At 39.6% G+C, this 18,716-nt stretch overlaps 2 protein-coding genes across 3 annotated transcripts in view; both read left to right on the forward strand.

The window, feature by feature from the left end:
- The window catches only part of LOC125748303 (uncharacterized), a 74,583-nt gene that overhangs the window by 29,977 nt on the left and 25,890 nt on the right, over positions 1-18,716 (forward strand). The gene's annotated exons all lie outside the window — the stretch shown is intronic.
- Positions 120-18,043, forward strand: si:ch211-261d7.6 (zinc finger protein 91). Of its 2 annotated transcripts, none has more exons than XM_049024245.1 (2): positions 120-579; positions 15,846-18,043. In XM_049024245.1, the coding sequence occupies exons 1-2, from the start codon at positions 237-239 to the stop codon at positions 16,994-16,996; spliced, it is 1,494 nt and encodes a 497-aa protein (XP_048880202.1). In that variant the 5' UTR covers positions 120-236; the 3' UTR covers positions 16,997-18,043. The 2 variants fall into 2 exon arrangements, with proteins under 2 accessions (XP_048880202.1, XP_048880201.1); XM_049024244.1 differs by lacking the exon at positions 15,846-18,043 and adding an exon at positions 9,661-15,286.

The raw sequence follows: 18,716 nt of genomic DNA on the forward strand, positions 1-18,716 counted from the left end.
GTATCTAAATTCATTAATCAGAGACAAGTTTTCAAATTACTGACAGCTACTTTCAGCAAATGTGATCGCATCATATCAAAATCCTCAGAGCAGCCTCGTTCCACCCCAAGTAACGGAAGTTGTCGAGGGTGTTTGCGCCACTTCCTGGCTCTGACCATTCGCACATTTGCTCGGTTAGGCACTTCTGTGTTTGCGAATCGGACGCGGTTGCTGCAGACTCCAGAAAGTGAACCACCATGGCTGCTGTTTACACAGTAAATGGAGGCCGTTTGCAGCCTGACGATGATGGATTGCCTTCAGAAGATCAGTCCGTAAGCGTTACATCTGTTGTTTTGCCCTTGCTAGACAGCACTAAAACGATTAAAGTGGAAGACACAAGTGAGCACGAAGACGCTATTCCTACCGACTCATTATCGTCGGGAGACCATGCTGCAGCGACGCATGTTGCTCCACTGGTTACAATCAAAGAGGAGCGTATCGAGGACGAAGAGTATTTCCAGATAAAGTTAGGTGATATTGGGGGGAATTCGGACGACAAGACCGAAAACAAGAACGGATCAGACAAGGACAGTGTTAATGGTACGTTATTCCACCACTCATTAAAACAATGTAGTCCAAGTCCTTGCTAGCTCAGTGTAATGAAAACACATTTGATTAAATGCATTTCCGAAGGTTATTACTGAAAGGCGTAGTTATAGCTTAATTGCTAAACCAGGATGTGTTTTCTCGGAGTCGACGTTTGGGTATGATGTGCTGAAGCTAGGTAAGTAGGTCGCTAGTTAGCGTCAGTTTTTGCAAGCTAAGCAGCGAGCTACCATTCAGGTTCGGTCACAGCACAAAACGTAAATACTCCTACTACGGAGTCTAAAGGGCTGGGTGCTTTTTACGACATATCAAGCTGATTTATACAACTGTTTTACTGTGGTAAGTCCCTTTGTTTCTAGAAAAATAACATTGGTTAACTATATAAATGTTACGGTTCACTTGTTTTCCGTATTAATTTTCCTATTGTGGCATTTTATCGCGAGAACAGGAAAGGGCGCTCGCGACGGTCAGTACTGGTGACGTCACGTGGTGACATGCAATCAGCATTAGCTGATTGATTTGACCGGCTCTGAGCGAATTGACGCCTCCTGAACTCCCAGCAATTAGCTGTAAAGGGTATGCGGTCTACCCATAATCATGAAACATTTCTTCCTGTTTGTGCTGTGGCTTATTTCAATATCCGTAATTCCAACTGAATCCGTAGTATTCCCCTGGTTTGCTACACTACTGATTTATGCAGTTGTGGAGATGAATTTTGCGCGGTTTAATGCTTAAGTCGTACACCAGAGCATCAACCTAAATAAGCTTAAAATGCATAATAGTCTGACTATTAGGGTGAACTGGTAATTGTAGGTGATGACTAACAATTTGTAAGTTTTTTTTTTGTCGTTTCCATCCAAAGTAACAATTTTTTGAGAAAGCAGGATCAGGCAATATCTGCAACTATTGCAGGGTTGCCAACTCTCACGCATCTGGCATGACACTCACTTTCAGACTCTCTCGGTCATGGTAGAAATCTTATGGCAAATCTATTTTGCTAAATTATAAACCTAAAATTAGCTACATCAAAGACGTTTGCAAACCCTACAAACTATTTACAAGGTAATAACATGTAAATGTCTGTGCAGACTTGTCTTGAATTGGAAATCTCACTCCAGCCATCTGAACATAGTTTGCAACCCTGTTTATTCAGAGTTAAGGGCCTTGCTCAGGGCCCCACTGTGATATCCCTGCCAAGTCTGGGCTCTGAACTGGTGACCCGATCACAGATGCAGCATCCTAACCCACTGAGCCACACACTGTTATGCTTTAGTGTAGTACCAGTGTACCACAATTTTTTATTTGTATTAAGATTGTAAACAATTTTTTGAAAATCTGAAAATGGAATTTGTGTTTTTAATAATAAAGGCATGTTTTAATTAGAATTTTAATGTGCAATTCAATGAGTCTCATTATTAAACTAATGAATTATGACAAGTATGCTGCAGGTGTGGTGACATACCGATCTGGATATGATTCATAGTAGTGTCAAGCAGTTGGTTTGTGTAATCTGAAATTCATTTTAAAGTAGTCATTTTGAATTGCTAAGCTTAAGCGGGAAATCGTTAATTTAATACATAGGACTAAATATACTTCAGTTATAATGGTACATGCATTTTATGTGGTGCTATTTTCAGTGTGGAATGCACATTGAATCAAGTAAGTGCATTTCGTTAGACAGAATCTAAATTCACAAGTAGGTGTTCGGCACGGAAAACACTATGCATTTTGCCGTTTCATTTATGATCATGATGCAGTCAAATTCGTGAATTTTTATTTTACATATTTTATGTGTGGTGTGTGTGTGTGTGTGTGTGTGCCCTGTGATGGGCTGGCCCCCCATCCTGGGTTATTCCCTGCCTCGTGCCCATTGATTCCGGGATTGGCTCCGGACCCCCCGCGACCCAGTAGGATAAGCGGTTTGGAAAATGGATGGATGGATATTTTATGTGTGTCATATGTGTGTCTTAGGTTTTGCTATACAGGGATATTACTAGACAGATTGCTTTTTGTTTGGTTTACAACTTTCTAATTATTTGCAGTTTTAATAATTAAAAAAAAATCAGTTTTCCCCACTATACTGAAATTGTGCAGCACTGCGAAATCAAAACAGAGGTTTGTACAGAACCGTGAGTTTTGTGTAGTTACACCCATAAAACATGCATATTTCAAACACATTTAGGAAACCAAACTATATGTTTGAATCAGATTTTCAGCATATAATATTATTCAGAGCTTCAGAGCTAAAATTTACAGCAGAACAACCGCAATACAGCTGCATCTTAAAAGATTGCATCCGGCTTCGACAGACTCCCCCTATAATGCAGTGTTGGCCATCTGTGATTCTGGTATCTCAACTTAATCATGACTAAATGAATGTTAGTAGTCCTACTAGTAAAAACAAAATAACACAAATTTAAAATTGCAAATAAGACAATAAAATAACAATGAAAGAATTCACATCGATTAGCATTACTAATCAAAGGCTATATGGAATAGAAATGCTTTAAGACTGTTTTTAAAGATGGCAACATTTGGTGTGTTTCTGACCTCAGGAAGTCTGTTCTAGTTATGAGTGGCATGGTACCTGAATGTCATTTGACCTTGCTTTCTTTTCACTCTTTGCACTATTAGTCAACCAGCTCATAATGGTCTTAGCAGCCCATTAGATTCGTATTCAGTCAGAAGGTCTGTGATGTAAAATGGGCTGAGAAAGGTGAGTGACTTGCAAACAAGCAACAGCACCTTGAAGTATGGCTGGGCGATATGGCTCAAAATTCAAATCACTTTTCAAATTCAAATCACTTTTCTTTTTTTTTTTTTTACCCAATTTCGCATCAATATTTTTCCTATCCAATTGTACTCAAAACAAGTCACACATATTGTTTTTATAATTAATGGTTTAGATCCAACTGCACAGTAACAAGTTATATAATTTACCTAACAATAGTACAGGCATAAACAACATACACATTAACTCAAGAAAGCCAATTTTGTCTTTACTACTGTAGGAATAGTTGTGTAAACTACTTTTGTAAATCTGCCACAAATAAACTCAAAAATAAAACTGTTTTCAATTGTTTCATTGTAAACAAACAAGAACAAGCCTTCAAGCAACTTCACAAATTCTCTGCAAGAAACACAAGTCTATCAACTGCTTCTGGCTTTAAAGGTGCCCTGTGGCAGTTCACTATGTTGGCCTCCATGCTAAATGCCCTTTCTGGGGGCGAACTTGTGGCCTATATGTAGAGAGATTTCTTTGCAAGGTGGCTGAGAATTGTAAAGATCGGTTCATGCTCTTTCCACCAAGCAAGTTGGTTTGTCTCACTGTCAATCTCCGCTGCTTTCAGATACGTTGAAAGTTCAGCTTCAATTTTTATCTCTGATACAACGTGGATGATTATGTTAGCCATTTAAAGAAGCTACCAAGGTGTTTCTTCTCTTTTTTTGGCTGCTGGTGGTGTTTCTTCAGCTGCTTCTGGAGGTCTCTGATAATCCAGGCTGGGCGCTAGTCTCATATTGAAGGACCTCCACTTCAGACGGATTGATTGTTCCTCAGGAATGTAGGATGTTTTAAACCGTGTATCCATAAAAGAAGCAATGTCCAGCAGTTACTGTGTGGCATATTCATCAAATTTTTCTCTCGGATAATCAAAAAAATTTGTCTTAATTGACATAGTAAGTTGTGTGTGCTCCTGCTGGTAAGACAAGATGCTGTAGCACGGGCTTAATATAAAAGACTGTGACATAGGACTGAGCTGACAGCACATATGTAAATGCCTGGAGGGGCCGGAGAGCTTTATCAGTTGACTCCAGAACATCAATGTCCTGCCAGGTGGGGGCAAGATGTCTTTTTTTTGCAGATCACAGTACCTGGGTGATGGCCTGCTCTTGTTCCAATACCCTCTGGATCATTGCTGCCCTTGAGCCCCATCTAGTAGGGGATTCTGTTATGAGTTGATGGGAAGGCAGATTGAGCTTTTTCTGTGCTGCTGCCAAATCTCCTCTTTTTCCAGCTGAAGGAAAAACTTGCAACAATTCTCTTGCTACATGTAGCCGGTGGCCAAAGCACTGTAGTCTCTCATTTGTTTAACTCGCTGGCTTTAATTACATTAGTGGCGTTGCCTGTGGTAATGCAAACTTGTCGCGCATCTTCTAATTTCCACTCTTTAAGCGTGTCTCTGAGCCCTAGCACAATCGTTTCTCCGATATGATCGTCTGAAGACAGGCGCTTTTCATCTCCCAGTTTTCAATAAAATGGACCGTTAGGCAAATTTATGGTTGCATGGTACGACTAGTCCACAGATCGGATATGGTGGAAAAGTGTTTTACAATGCTGCCAGTGTGGTCTGTTTTGCGGCAGAAGTGGCCTTCGCTGTGTTTTCAGAAGAGGCATCGTGGAGTTTAATGCATTCTTTGTACTTTATAACGTGATTTGTTTTCAGTTTGATGTATTGCCACTCTTCATTCCTACATCTCTCTTGCCAAGTTTGCATGCAACAGTTTTTTGTTCATTGTCATTCGGTCTGAAGCCAAACCAGTTCCAAACAATGGACGTGACATTTGTGTCTTTTTGGCACTAAATCATCGCCGACAGCACTATCCACTTCTGTCTCAATTTCGGCCATTGTTGTTACTATGGTTAAGCAGCAGACGGGGGTCACAATGAGGCAGCATTTAGGTTGCGCCCAATCCACAGGAATTACGTACTACGATCAGCGTTTGGTGGAACCAATTAAATTAGCATATTGCGATAGTTTTAATTTTTATGTTGTGGCACTCGATATATCGTCCAGGCCTACCTTGAAGTTTGATTTTAAAGGCAACTGGAAGCCAGGGTAAGTAGTGATGGACTGGAGTAACGTGTTTGCTGCTTTTTATCCTAAGTTAAAAATCTTGTAGCATCATTTTGGATGAGCTGAAGCTCATTTAAAGACTTTTTAGAGGAAGTCCATATAGGATAGTGTTACAATAATCCAAGTGACTGGAGATGAAGGCATGGATGTGTTTTTCAAGATCACGCATTTACAGTAGGCCTCTGATTTCAGAGATGTTCCTAAAGTGATAAAAAGAAGACTTTTCCACTCCCACTAAGAACCAAGCCGTACTTAAGCCAACAGACAGTAAACTATGCAAGTCGTAAACATGCTGACATGGCTTTGCTTACTAGCAGGGCCAAGAATGTGACTAAACCAAGCTGGTTGCATCACTGTCATTTGATTGGTAGAAATGCAAGGAGATACTGGTCATCTGCATTGATATGCACGGGTTATGTAGATGGCATATACTATGTATTTATTAGTAGTATCATACATCACAATGTATTGATGCATTCCCGATAGCTCGGAGCTTGAACATTCCAAACATTCCACCTATTTAAAAAATATTTAGCAGCTAAACAGAATGGATTCATAATGCAAATTTACACAAATGAATTATAGTGTTTGATGCTAACAACACCAATTGTGTGTTCATCTTTTCACTGCAACTCTGCATCACATGGAAGTCCATAGGACATCTGTCATTCTTTTTTCATGGTGAGATCGACTTATTTTTCTTGTGATCTCGACATAGGCGTAGCCAAAGTTGCCTTCTCAAGATCACAAGTTTTGTTGATCACAAAATATTTTTTTTTCCCCAGGAAAACAAAAGTTGCAGACACGCAAGCAGCATTTATCAAGAGAGGAAAGCAGATTCCCCTAGAAATACCTTGACTAATGTTATTGAATCCGCACTTTTAATTTAATGCATTACCACTCTTAACAACCCCCCCCCCCCCCCCCGCCCCGTGCTACACTTAAGGAGGGAAATTCTCCCCTGTCCTGAGAAATGAATTTCAAACCCTGAATCATGTTCTCCATGGAATTCCATAGCAAAGAGGTTTAGAGAATAATGACCATAACAGTGACAGTATAACTGTATTTCACACTGCTATGGTCACACATGGGTGCTGAGCCTTGGGGAAATAGTTTCAGATCATGGATCAACTGCGGTCTGTTACTGGTGAAAAGGTTTAACTGGTGTGACCTCAGTGTTTTTTTTCTTCTTATAAGTAGATCATTTGTACTTTTCTTAGAACACCGTGTTTAGGCCTAACTAACCTGCTTATTTGCTTAGTTACATGATTAATCGATTATCAAAATAATTTCTTAGTCCTTATACGGTGCCAGCCAAAAGTTTGGACACTCCAGGCTGCCTAGAAAGGAGAGCAATATTGTCACATCACATGACCTGGCCACTTCACCTAGGTGGTTTTGGAGGAATTCGACCAGAGAGTGAAGGAAAAGCAGCCACTGGGTGCTCGGCGACGGCTGGAAAAGCATCCCAGGAGGCCAACTTATGAAGCTGACATAGAGGTGACAGGAGTGTCAGCCAATCCCTGGAGAAATTATGGTTAAGGGCTTTGCTCAAGGGCCCAATGGTGGGATCACTCAGCCGACCCAGGGATTTGGATTCCCAACCCACACAGCTGCCCCTCACCCCAACAGATTACATAAAAAAAAAACGTTTTGGTCAATGTGTAATTTCTTATGTTATTTTATAGTTGATGCTTTTATAATTATCTAAAATGTAGAGAATAGTACAAATAATCATTTCTATGAATTCTCTGAATTCTGGGAATTTTCAAACATTCCATGGAAATTAACAGGAATACACTGGAAATTTGCTAAGTTGCAGGTTAGTCTATAACAGGGAACGTAAATGTAGTTGGGGGAAAAACATCTTGCAACATCATCTTGGTTAAAACAATCAGATTTAATGCAAATTTAGCTGAATTTCTACAATGTACTGTACATTCCTCCATCACAGGCTCAGCAGGACTATAGCAGGACTCTTGAAGCCGCACTACTGTGTTTAAGCCCAGTACTACATCTAGTCAAGTTTTGATGATATTACTGAGTTAAATATATTTCATCTGTGGTATTGAAATTTAACTAAAAAATACTAGATAAAAATGTGTTTATGCGGTAGCTGTCTAGCTGGTAAAACAGAAATGCTAAATGTAAGCTAGCTAACACCATTTCATTGACAATTTAACCTTTCGTTCCGATTACCGCACTGTGTCTTAAATTTAAAGACAATAACTCACAAACCCTTTGATGCACAGGAATAATGCACATACTGTCAGAATCTCAACACACTGGCCCGGACTTGACATGATATAACTGTGTAATTAAGTAGTTGTGTGTAAAAACACCAAAGTAAGCATCTGCATCAAAACGCACTGCTTATAAGTCATAATCCATGTTGTATTATTCATTCAGTGAGCTTTCGTTGCCATATCCGAGTTCCAAAGCTTGCTGAAATGGTCCAACTCGGCTCATTTATTATAAACAAAACACGTGTTATAGCCTATAAATAACAAAACAAAGCATTCTATTCATTAGGAAGTCATTTACTTGATGTTTTCGCAGTATTTTTTTCATGGAAGTTTGAATATGCGTGCCTGTTTGATGTTGAGCTGAATATTTCCAAAAGCTGATGTACTTTGTCCAAAATTCCAAAAGCTTGATTTCCTGCACAAAGTTTCCAGAAAATTACTGGAAATTTTCTGCCTCTTTGCAATCCTAGGTATGTACAATATATGTGCCAAGAATGGCTATTGTTAGTGTACTCTCAACAGCAAAAGCACAGTGAACCTTAACACACACATTGCAATATCCCCATGGTTTGAAGTACAAATCTTAATTCATAATATAACTTGCTTTATATGTGGTTTGTTACATATATATTGTACTGGTGGTCAGAATAGTCAGGAAATCCTGATTTATTACCAGAATATGCACTAGTATTTCTCTCCTTTTGGGATTTTTTTCGGGATTAGTATGTAGCAGGGTCGAATTGATTAGAATCTCCATGAACGTTATGGGGGACTCTCCCACGAACTCATGCCTGGTGGCTTTTGAAAGGTTTGGTCCAGCCTGTTATGCCTACATGTGTACATCACATGATTCACTGAGCTGATTGATCAGTATTGTATAATTTCTTGCAGTTACGGTGCAGCGATATGGCCAAAATTCATATATTTGTATATTCAACAAATTACTTTTTAATTTATTGTCATGCCATCCGGATCTTTTTGTTGTATATGTTCCTATGACCAAATTGCTTTTTTTTAAAAAAAAAAAAAAAAAAAGAAAAGTTAATTTTTTTTCTGTTTTCAAAGCGCCGTCTGTATTGTGTTTCAGCAATAGGTTATGCAAATAGCCTATGGACAAAGAAATCGTTTCACATTCCGCCCCAAAGTACCAAAGAAGTACCCCGGCTGTTTTGGCACTTTCAGTACTGGAACTTTTGGTACTGGTACTCGACTGGAAGTCAGCGGAAAAGCGAAAGTACCAAAAGTACCATACTTGGTGCAGTGAAAAATTGCTCTATACGTCCATGTAGTACCGAAAGCTGGCGTCCTGGCAAATGTTTCGCGCCTCATCTAAAGCTCTGGTGAATATTTGCACTTGTATTTCTAGTGGAATTGAACCACCTCAGCAATATTGGTATTGATTTAAATTTAAATATTGTTTGGGAAACCCGGCTTTAAATAATAATTAAAAAAATTATTACCCATTGAATAATTGGGGCTGGGACAAGCTCCATTAGTACAGAGGCATAGTTCTTGGGATTGTCTTGAATATACCCTGCCCAGTTTTACCACCATTTGCAGATGTAACAGTCAAATGAGCAAATTGGGTTGAATAGCCTGTAGTGTAATATTACACTAAAAATACATTTTGCTACTTGCGTGCTTAGGCACCCACCTGTTTTAGCTGTCTGTTTTCCGGGATTTGTATAATGCTGTTTTTCTGTGTTTCATTGATGCATGTAAACAAAATGTTGTCGCTTGGAAATTCTTGTACTGTATACATGGTGTAAGCCTGGTCAAATGCCATTAGTGTTTTGTATTTCTGTGCTGCATGAAATAAAATGTATGTTTTCCATGTTAAATGATGTAAATGTTGCTGAAAATGTTTTAAAGGATGTTGGTTCTGACAATAAAACAACTTTTGTCTGCTTTTTTTCTTTCTTTTTGAGAACAGGAGCCCCCCTGACCTCCCATTTTCCCCTTTCTATTTTTAGGGGATTGGCTTTTCCGCTGTGTGGATTGTGGTGAAGCCTTTGAGCAGAGGGAGGCCTACCAGGAGCACCAACATGAACACATCCATGATGGTCCCATAGTCTGCCTAGATTCAGACTCGCAGTGGCACGACCTTCTTGTTTCCGAGGATGGAGGTCGCCGAACCCTCTGCTGTGCTCTTTGTGGTCGTAAATTCTCAAATTCTAGAGGTTTTTTTGCCCATCAACTCAAGCACCGGACTCAACCCCTCAAGCAGGAGCCTGTGACTGAAGTTGGCATACCGGTGAATAAGCCTCGCATTTTTGAGTGCGAAGACTGTGGTAAAACCTTTTCCACTGTAGGTCTCTACCTCAACCATCAGCGTTCACATAAGCAAGCATCAAAATCTGTTTTTCACCAGCTGGCCCATCTGAAGAAAAAGTCCTTCCAGTGCCCTACCTGTGGCCGGTGTTACTCACGGGCCTCAGCTCTTGATGCTCACCGTCGTTGTCATGAGGTCAAACTGATAAAATCTCGCAGCTCAGGAACAGAGAAGCTTTCAGTTGCACTGGAAGGTGGAGAAGAAAATGGAGATGACGCTGGGGATGACAAAAAATCAAGACCTGTTTGTAAGTGTCCTGAATGTGGAAAGACATTCCGCTCTTTGTCTGGCTTGAACATCCACCAACGTTCCTGCTGCAATTCTAAATGTCCTGAAGAAAAGCCTAAAGAGGAATTTAACTGTCCTGATTGTGATAAGTGTTTCTTGAGTAATGCTTCTTTAGTGTGCCATCAACGTTGGCATGTTCGGCGGGCTAAAATAAGCAGCATTGGCCAGTCTCTTTCATGTGAAGAATGTGGGAAGGTCTTCTCTTCACTTACCTTCTATGAGAAGCATCAGAGACTTGTGCACAGTGAAGAAACTCCAGCTAAGTCATTTCTACATCAAGTCTACCAACTACAGAAGAAGGCCTTTGAATGTCAAGATTGTGGCCGTCGTTTCTCACGTGCTTCAGCACTTCAGTCCCATCAGTTATGTCATACTGATGTTTTTGGAGATGTAATTGACAAGGTGTACCAGAAACCAGTTGCCACCCCAACATCCCTGACGCCACCACAAAAACTATACTTATGTGATAAAGAAAAGCCAGAAAACTTTGCAATAGGAACCTTGGCATATTCCCAGGGAGCTCCTCAGTTATCAGAGATGGATAACCTAACTTGTAAGGATACTAAAAAGGATGAGGTGGAGGGTAACAACAGGATTTCTAATACTGAAATTATTGGAATAATTGAATCTGATGACTTGAGAGAAAAAAATGATCACCTTTTGGTTACAGAACCAGTACTAGCATTTAATTGTGAATCAAACAAGGAAGTCCATGATGATTTCAGTGCTCCTATAAGCAAAACAAAGAAGTCAGAAAGTCCATTAAAATCGAAGACAGAAGTTGATGTTGAGCTTGAATTTGAATCTGTAGAAAACGAAGAAATTGCAGATAATCCGTGTAAAATAAAGAATTTTGAGTGTCCTGAATGTGGTCGCAAATTTGCTAGTGCCAATGCTATACGCTGTCACAGAATGTGGCACAAGGGTCCTATGGGACGGGCCGCAGGTCATAAAAGCTGGACTCACAAAATCCCAAGCCAGACTTGCCTGAAAAAGCTTTTCAAATGCAATGATTGTGGAAAGGAAAGCCACTCACTTGCCTCGCATCGTCATCACCTGCAACAACATGGAGATCCGAAACCATACAAGTCGCTTTTGTTCCAGCTTGCTGGGTTACAGAAGAACTCCTTTGAGTGTGAGGAATGTGGAATGCGTTTTTCTCGAGCTTCTGCTTTGCAGTCCCACCAGCAACACCATGCAAAGCCTAAAAGAACCCATAAGTGTCCACATTGTGACAAAGCCTACTCGAGTCATGGTGGATTGTATAATCATCGCAAAACATGTCATGGTGAATGGTCTAATGAGAGTGCTTCCACTGACCTCAAAAAAGATGTTTTCAATCCAAGGAAGACTCTTCTTGGCCCTAAGGTGTACCACTGTGAACAATGTGGAAAGGGTTTTTGGTCGCTGGGGGCATTTTCTCAGCATAAGCAGTGTCAATGTATTGAGGTCAAGGAGAAAAATGACTTGCCTGAGCCTCTAACTTCTATTAGTAACCATCCACGTACAGATGATAAATGTGCAGTTTGCCCTGTTTGTGGAAAGAAGTTTCGTCACAAGGGTTACCTAAAGTCTCACATGAAAATGCACTGTACCGCTCCACAGAAAAAACATAAATGTGAGATATGTGGTAAGTCTTACCACATGCTTGCTTGTTTCCTCAAGCACCAAATAGTGCATGACTCTCAAAAAAACCCACCCCCAATCAAGTCTTTTCAGTATCAAGTGGAGCAGGTGAAAAAGAATATGTATAGCTGCCCTGATTGTGGTAAACGGTTCTCCAGAGCCATGGCACTTCAGTTCCACATGAGAAGCCATGGCTATGAAACTGGATATCCCTTTTCTTGGTCAAAATCTGTTGCCAAGCTGAAGATGTTTCAGTGTCCACTTTGTTCTGACCGTTTCTCAGATGAACTAGTTCTGAAAGATCACTTGAACCAAAAACATGCTGAGAACCAGAATGAGGTCAATGAAAGTAGGGAACATAATCAGGAACATGAAGAAACAGTGAGTACTATTGAATCAACCCAAAAAGGGAAAAATTTGCAGAGCGAGTCAGAGAATTCAGCAAAAGAGGCATCTCCAGTCAAGGCTAATTCTGGAAAATATAAATGCAGAGAGTGTGGAAGAGGATTCTCAGTTGTTGGAGCTCTAAATTTTCACAAGAGAATTCATCTCAAGCAACACACTGCTTCAGATAATTTTGGAACTCCTGTTGGTCTTGAGGAACCCCAAAGTGTAGAGGCCAGTGATAAAGATCTCTATATTTGTCCAGAATGTGGAAGGAGCTTCAATACCAATTCTGCCCTGGGGACACACAGACGATGGCATGTTGACAGGAACTTTGCTGTGACTTTGTCAACAGCTGATGTACCTTGTTCAGACAAGAACAACAGTGTGGTTGACGGACCGTTTCACTGCAGCCGTTGTAGCAAAGGATTCTCATACTTCTGTGTTCTTAGACGCCACCAAATGAATTACTGTGGATATGAAGGCCAGACTCAGACAGACGCTTCAACTGATCTTGATCAGGGTCCTAATAATAAACCATCAACAAGTAGTGAATTGACCTGCCCAAAATGTGACTTGACCTTTAATCGTTCTTCACTGTTAACCTCTCACTATCAGACTTACCATGCCAAAAATTTCACATGTAATCAGTGCAATGTGTGTTTCTTTTCAGCTGAGGCTCTGCAGAAACATGAGTCCCAGTTCCATAATGGTACAGAGATCCCAGAGAAATCTGTTGCTCCAACCCTTAAGAGACCCAAGTTTCTAGTGTCAAGAAAACGTTATGAATGCCTCGAGTGTAGCAAGCGTTTCTTTAAGATAAGGGGCCTTCGGGCACATAGATGGCAGATGCATCACGGGAGCCGAAAGTCAGTGGGCTCCTTTAGAACATCGCTGAAACCCTTTCCTTGCACTGGGTGTGAAAAGCGGTATAGTTCTCAGGGTGCACTGTATAACCACAGGAAGATCTGTTTAGTGGCTAAAAGGAAACTGAAACAAAAGAAGGCTGTGATGATTGACCCAATATTGCCTCACTGCTTTTCTCAGCCATATGGAAAATGCCTTTTTAAGTGTCATAAGTGTGGCAAAGCCTTTCCCAGTGTAGATCGACTAGAGGCCCATAACAATGTTGCTAAGAGCCGGCCACATTGTTGTGCCCTTTGTTGCCGTGGTTACTGGACAGAAACTCAACTGCAGCAGCACTTGACCTGGCATGACGAAGTGCGCCTCCGCTTGCCAGCTGAACTGCGGTATCGGCTCAGCACCTGTGCTCAAGCCGCCAGAGTCCTCTCCCTTTCCAACCAGAAACAGAGTGCAGATCTACTTCCATCAAAACCTGTTGATTCTCATTTACTGGAAGACCACAAGTGCTTGCATTGTGGAGATGTTTTCCCAACAGCTGATGCCCTAAAACACCACCAGACTTCACACAATGATCTCTACCCTTGTTCTTTATGTCCACGGACCTTTAGTCAGATCCAGGAGCTTGTTGATCACCACCAGGAGTGTATGAGTGAGGACAGAATGCGAACTGCTGAAGAGAAAGAGTTGGTGCTTAAAGATCCCCTTAGAGCAAGCAACGAGTTATCCTGCATTGAGTGTGGGATCACTTTTAGTCAGGAGGTAGAGCTCCATCAGCATTACATTGAACATGCTCGAGGAGAATACTAAATGATGTGTGGGGATAGGGGATTCTCAAAAACAGTATTGACCCTTCGAGCTGTACAAACTGAAATGGGCCAGAACAATAGACAATAGAGCATTTTCTCTGATTATGATGATGACAACCCCTCACACATATTATTGGATCCCAGAACATGGTTGATTCTGTCTTTTCTGTCTCTAGTATTTTGCAATTGGTGTAGTTTTATTGTAGTACTTCAATAAAACATAGGTACCTTATTATGTTGGAAGGATTTTCTTTTGTTTTCTCAGGCTCTATTGCTCATCTCTTGTGCGTGAGCTTAGTTAAATGTTTACAAGTGCCCTCAAATGTAGCTGCAAATTGAAGAATGTGTTTTAACAATTAAATATTTAATATGAAATTGGTGCTCTAACATTTTGATGTTTGCTTTATTCGCCTGGCGCTTTCTTTAAATTGATAATCAGCTAAGCATACATGAGACAATAACCATGCCATATAATGTCATTTGGTTATGCAACTTTTAACAAAATCTTTGTGTATGTTTTTTTCCCTCCCTTTATTTTCCCCCTCAGTAACTTAAATTTGGGGCCATCTGTGGAAGTACTTCTTGTGTTTCTTTGAGTCTTACACAGAGACTACTACCATGTATGTTTTATGTAAATTAGAGAAACTTGAAATGTTTAGTAAATGTTATACCAAAGTTTATAGAATAGTTTACACCTTGTTCTTATGTTTTGTGTGTAGATGCGTATATGTAGTGTTTAAATGTATTTAAATGTAACATTTCTTTTAACATTTCTGGTCATAACTCTTTGCCCAAATCAAACCATCTGTAAGATGAAATCCCAGCGTGGTGGATTTCACTTGGATTTAACATCAAACATGTATGTAAATGTACTAGTTTTCTTGTTGTACTATATATTTGTAGTTAAATACTGCTCACTAATGTAGTGTGATCTACTATATGGCTAACTTTTAGCCTGAATCCTCAAAATCGTGTAGCACTTGTACAGAATGCTCCGGAAATGCTATATAGTCAGAGTTTTCTCTTAATGTTCATAATTGCATTTTCAACAAAATCGTTTAATGGGTGCTGAAACGCATATTATAAAAAGATTAAGGGATCAATGATGTTGGCTGGAGTGATTGCAGTTTATTGTTTGATGATTGCCTGGAAATTTGAATTTGTTTTGGTTTACCATTTTGCGGCAAGTCACTTAACCGGTATCACCCACCATTGTTTGATTCAAAACTTAAATGTAAAGTGTTCTGCTTTGTGTATAATTTTATTAAAATGTGCCTGACTTGAAAATGACATTCAAAACATGTCCTTGACTCTGTGTATTTACGGTTACATTTACAAAATGCACAGCTATGTTTAGTGTTCAATGCCATAATTGCAAAAGATATAGTCTTGTACCACTTCATTTAAAAGTATAATCTACTGACGTAATTAGTCAGCAGATATTGAGTGTATATGTTTACAAATTGTCTGTTGAAGACGCCCCAGATTTGAACATTTTAATTTCCACTCGTGGATGGTTAGAATGTATATGTGGTATTTCTGAGCTGAGTTTAAAGGCAGGTAGATACATTTCGTAAAGGGAAAAAAAAATCAAGTTTAAGTTGTTAGATATTTTTCTTTGACTTATAGTGAACGTACTTCATTGGGTTGTTTGCAGATGTCTAAATAAATATTCTGAATGTCCATTATTCCAAATTGACTTTCTTCCTTTTAATATTCAAGCATATCTGACCTACCCTAGTTTTGCTCACTGGCTGTTTTTTGTTCTGACAGAGTTGGTAAGGACACGTTTGCTTATTTGCCGTGACCTGAAACATTTTAATGTTTTTTTTTTTTCTGCTCTGTTACTGTCTTCTAGTGGAGCTACCAAGCCAGAGGTGTCCAGATTGTGAGGAATCATTCAGTAATTGGGAAGCCTTCAACATCCATTTACGCCAACATGGACATAGTGAAGAAGCAAAAAAGCAGATGTTGGTTTTGAACAAAGAAAAGAAAAACACTAAACTAGCAGAGAAAGGAAAGGAGGATTTGAACTTGAAATACCAAGAGGAGGAGGTCTGTTTACCTGGCTCCTCAGAAGCTAAATCCTCAAAGGTTGTCAAGCTTCGTTCTTCGGTGTCTGTGCGCTCAAGGACTAAGAAGCCCTTCTATGGCAGCTCACCCAAAGTGTATGCATGTGGCACCTGTGGAAAGGTCTATTCTTACTTGGAGTCCTTCAGAAATCACCAAAGGATGCACCAGGATAATCCAGAAAAGCCCAGTACCTTCAACTGCTCTGAATGTGGGAAAATCTTTCATCGTGCATCAAGTTTGGCTTCTCACATGAAGGTGCACAGGACTCTTGATGACCCAGATAATTTCAGTTGTGATCAGTGTAATAAGACTTTCAATTCTCAGCTCACCTGGATGTCACACCAAGAGAGCCACAAACGGAAACCTTTTTGGTGTGTGTTATGTGCGAAGGGGTTTAAGGATTCTAAAGGGCTTGACCGACATCAGCTTGGCCATGACCTCAAGCGGCACAAATGTAACATTTGTTCAAAGACCTTCCGCGTACCTGCAGAGCTCCGTTACCACTACAATACTCACACTGGCGCAAAGCCGTACAGTTGTGGCCTGTGCTGGAAAACCTTCTCACAGCTTGGCAATCTAATTACCCATCGTAAAAAGCATGTTGGGGTCTATAAAGAAGGCAGTGAGACTCCCCTTGGGTTCCAAACCAAGCAATTTGCTGGCAAAAGAAAGGTGACTGTCATGAAGAAGCTGATCGTTGTGGTTAAAGGAGAAGATGAGGAGGCCACAGGTGCAGAAATGAGACTGCCAGACCGAGAAGTGTTGGATGAGGAGTATGACAGTGAAACATCAGCTGACAGTGTGGAAGAATCAGGAGAAGATGGGAATGCTGACGAGCAAGAGGGGGACCTACAGTGTTATGAATGTGGCTCCCTCTTCAGGGAAGAGTCAGAGTTGCACCAGCATTATATGAAACATGCCAGTGGAGAATTGTGAGTAGCTTTAATAAGAAGATGTCTCTCTGTTTTTTCAGTAGCTGTTGCTTGGCAACAACAGGGGTATGGTGAAGAAGTGTTCAATTAACTGATGAAAATTTCATTGTGTTGCGTCACCAATTTACTTAACTATAACATTTATAGGAACAAAACACTATTAAATGTAGTATTTTTGTCGCATTTCAAATAGGTTTTCTTTTGTCAGATTGTTCTGTTATTGGCAGAAAGTTCATTGTCCTTATACAACCATTATCGACATTAACTGGATTAAAGCAACAGTGAGCTGAGATGACTTTCTTCAGCATTACTACAGTTTAATGATTACTACTGTTTAATGATGATGGTATTTAAAACCTTAACCCAATTTTAAAGACTAACCCTCCAGCACTCTATATTCATTTTCAGCTTAGATGCCATAATCAGAATATTATACTGCTCCTGTAGTGTATGATGCAGTGTCATTTTTAAATCTACCAACCATCTGTACTTATTTTTAAATGCTTTATTTTTTTATCCAAATTGGTTACTAACCAAGCATGTAATATTACTGGATTATTTTTTTCCCCACATACATAGGCTAGTTTGTGTGTTTTCACTTTAAATAATCTCTCTAAAAATGTTTATTTTTATTTTTTTCTTCCAATGAAATTACACCATGGAGTCTTGCTTGCAGTTCTCATAGTTGCTGATTTTGAAATGAAATAAATAACCATTATGCTGCTTTTTAGACAGTCTCTGGTTTGACTGAATAATGTAAGAAAATGTGGATTGTTTGTTTTCTTTATTCTGATAAGCTGAGCCCCCTCCATTTTTGGACTCCATGTCTAGTACTGTTTGGAACTGTTGCAGATGATAAATATGTAAAACATACCAGGTAATTTGATCACTAACACAGCCTTTTTGTAGGTGTTGGAAGCTAAGTGCATTGACTGGAGGAAAGTGTAAGAACTGGCCCAAAATGCTGATTCAGAGTAACCTTTATCTGTCCATAAGTGTCACATTTAAATACTTTTTTCCCCTGAAAATAAAAATTTCTTGTTCATTGCCATATTTCTTTCAAAAAAATGTGCTGAAATTATCCATTGAAATGGAAATGAAAGTGAGGTGCCCATTCATCACCTCAGGAGGTACAAAATAGTAATATCTTACAAACCTAATTGTTTAATTAAAAATAAAAGTATAGAATCGAAATAAGTCTTCAGGAAATACACTTGTACCTTTTTCTAATTTATGATGAATATTTTGATGAAATCATACAATCTTCTAGTCATTTAATCTTGGTCACACTCATGGGGGGGCAGCACAGGACACGAGGTGGGGTGATTTACATTAAAGATTATCTTTACGTCATTGGAATTTTGTATTTAAATCACCATACGTTTGTTATTTGACAAGTTTACCTGAACTGTGATTCTCTGGGCTGCTTTATGGGGTTCTGGCAATACAAATATGAATAAAATTAACTATATATATATATATATATATATATATATATATATATATATATATATATATATATATATATATAAACTTTTTTTACTTTTTTGGGGCAGCCAAGATGGACAGTACTATGTAAGCCTGGGAATTTTTGAGGAATGCCTTTCTGTTGCTACCAGTCTGGCCTGTACATTTCTTTATATTGAAAGTCGCATGCCATTCAGAAAAGGAGTCGGTGTCCCTGAGGTGTCTGGAGCCTAGGGGCCAATTCAGGGACGTAGTGT

Source organism: Brienomyrus brachyistius, chromosome 9 (assembly GCF_023856365.1).
Source record: "Brienomyrus brachyistius isolate T26 chromosome 9, BBRACH_0.4, whole genome shotgun sequence".
Classification (NCBI taxonomy): domain Eukaryota; kingdom Metazoa; phylum Chordata; class Actinopteri; order Osteoglossiformes; family Mormyridae; genus Brienomyrus; species Brienomyrus brachyistius.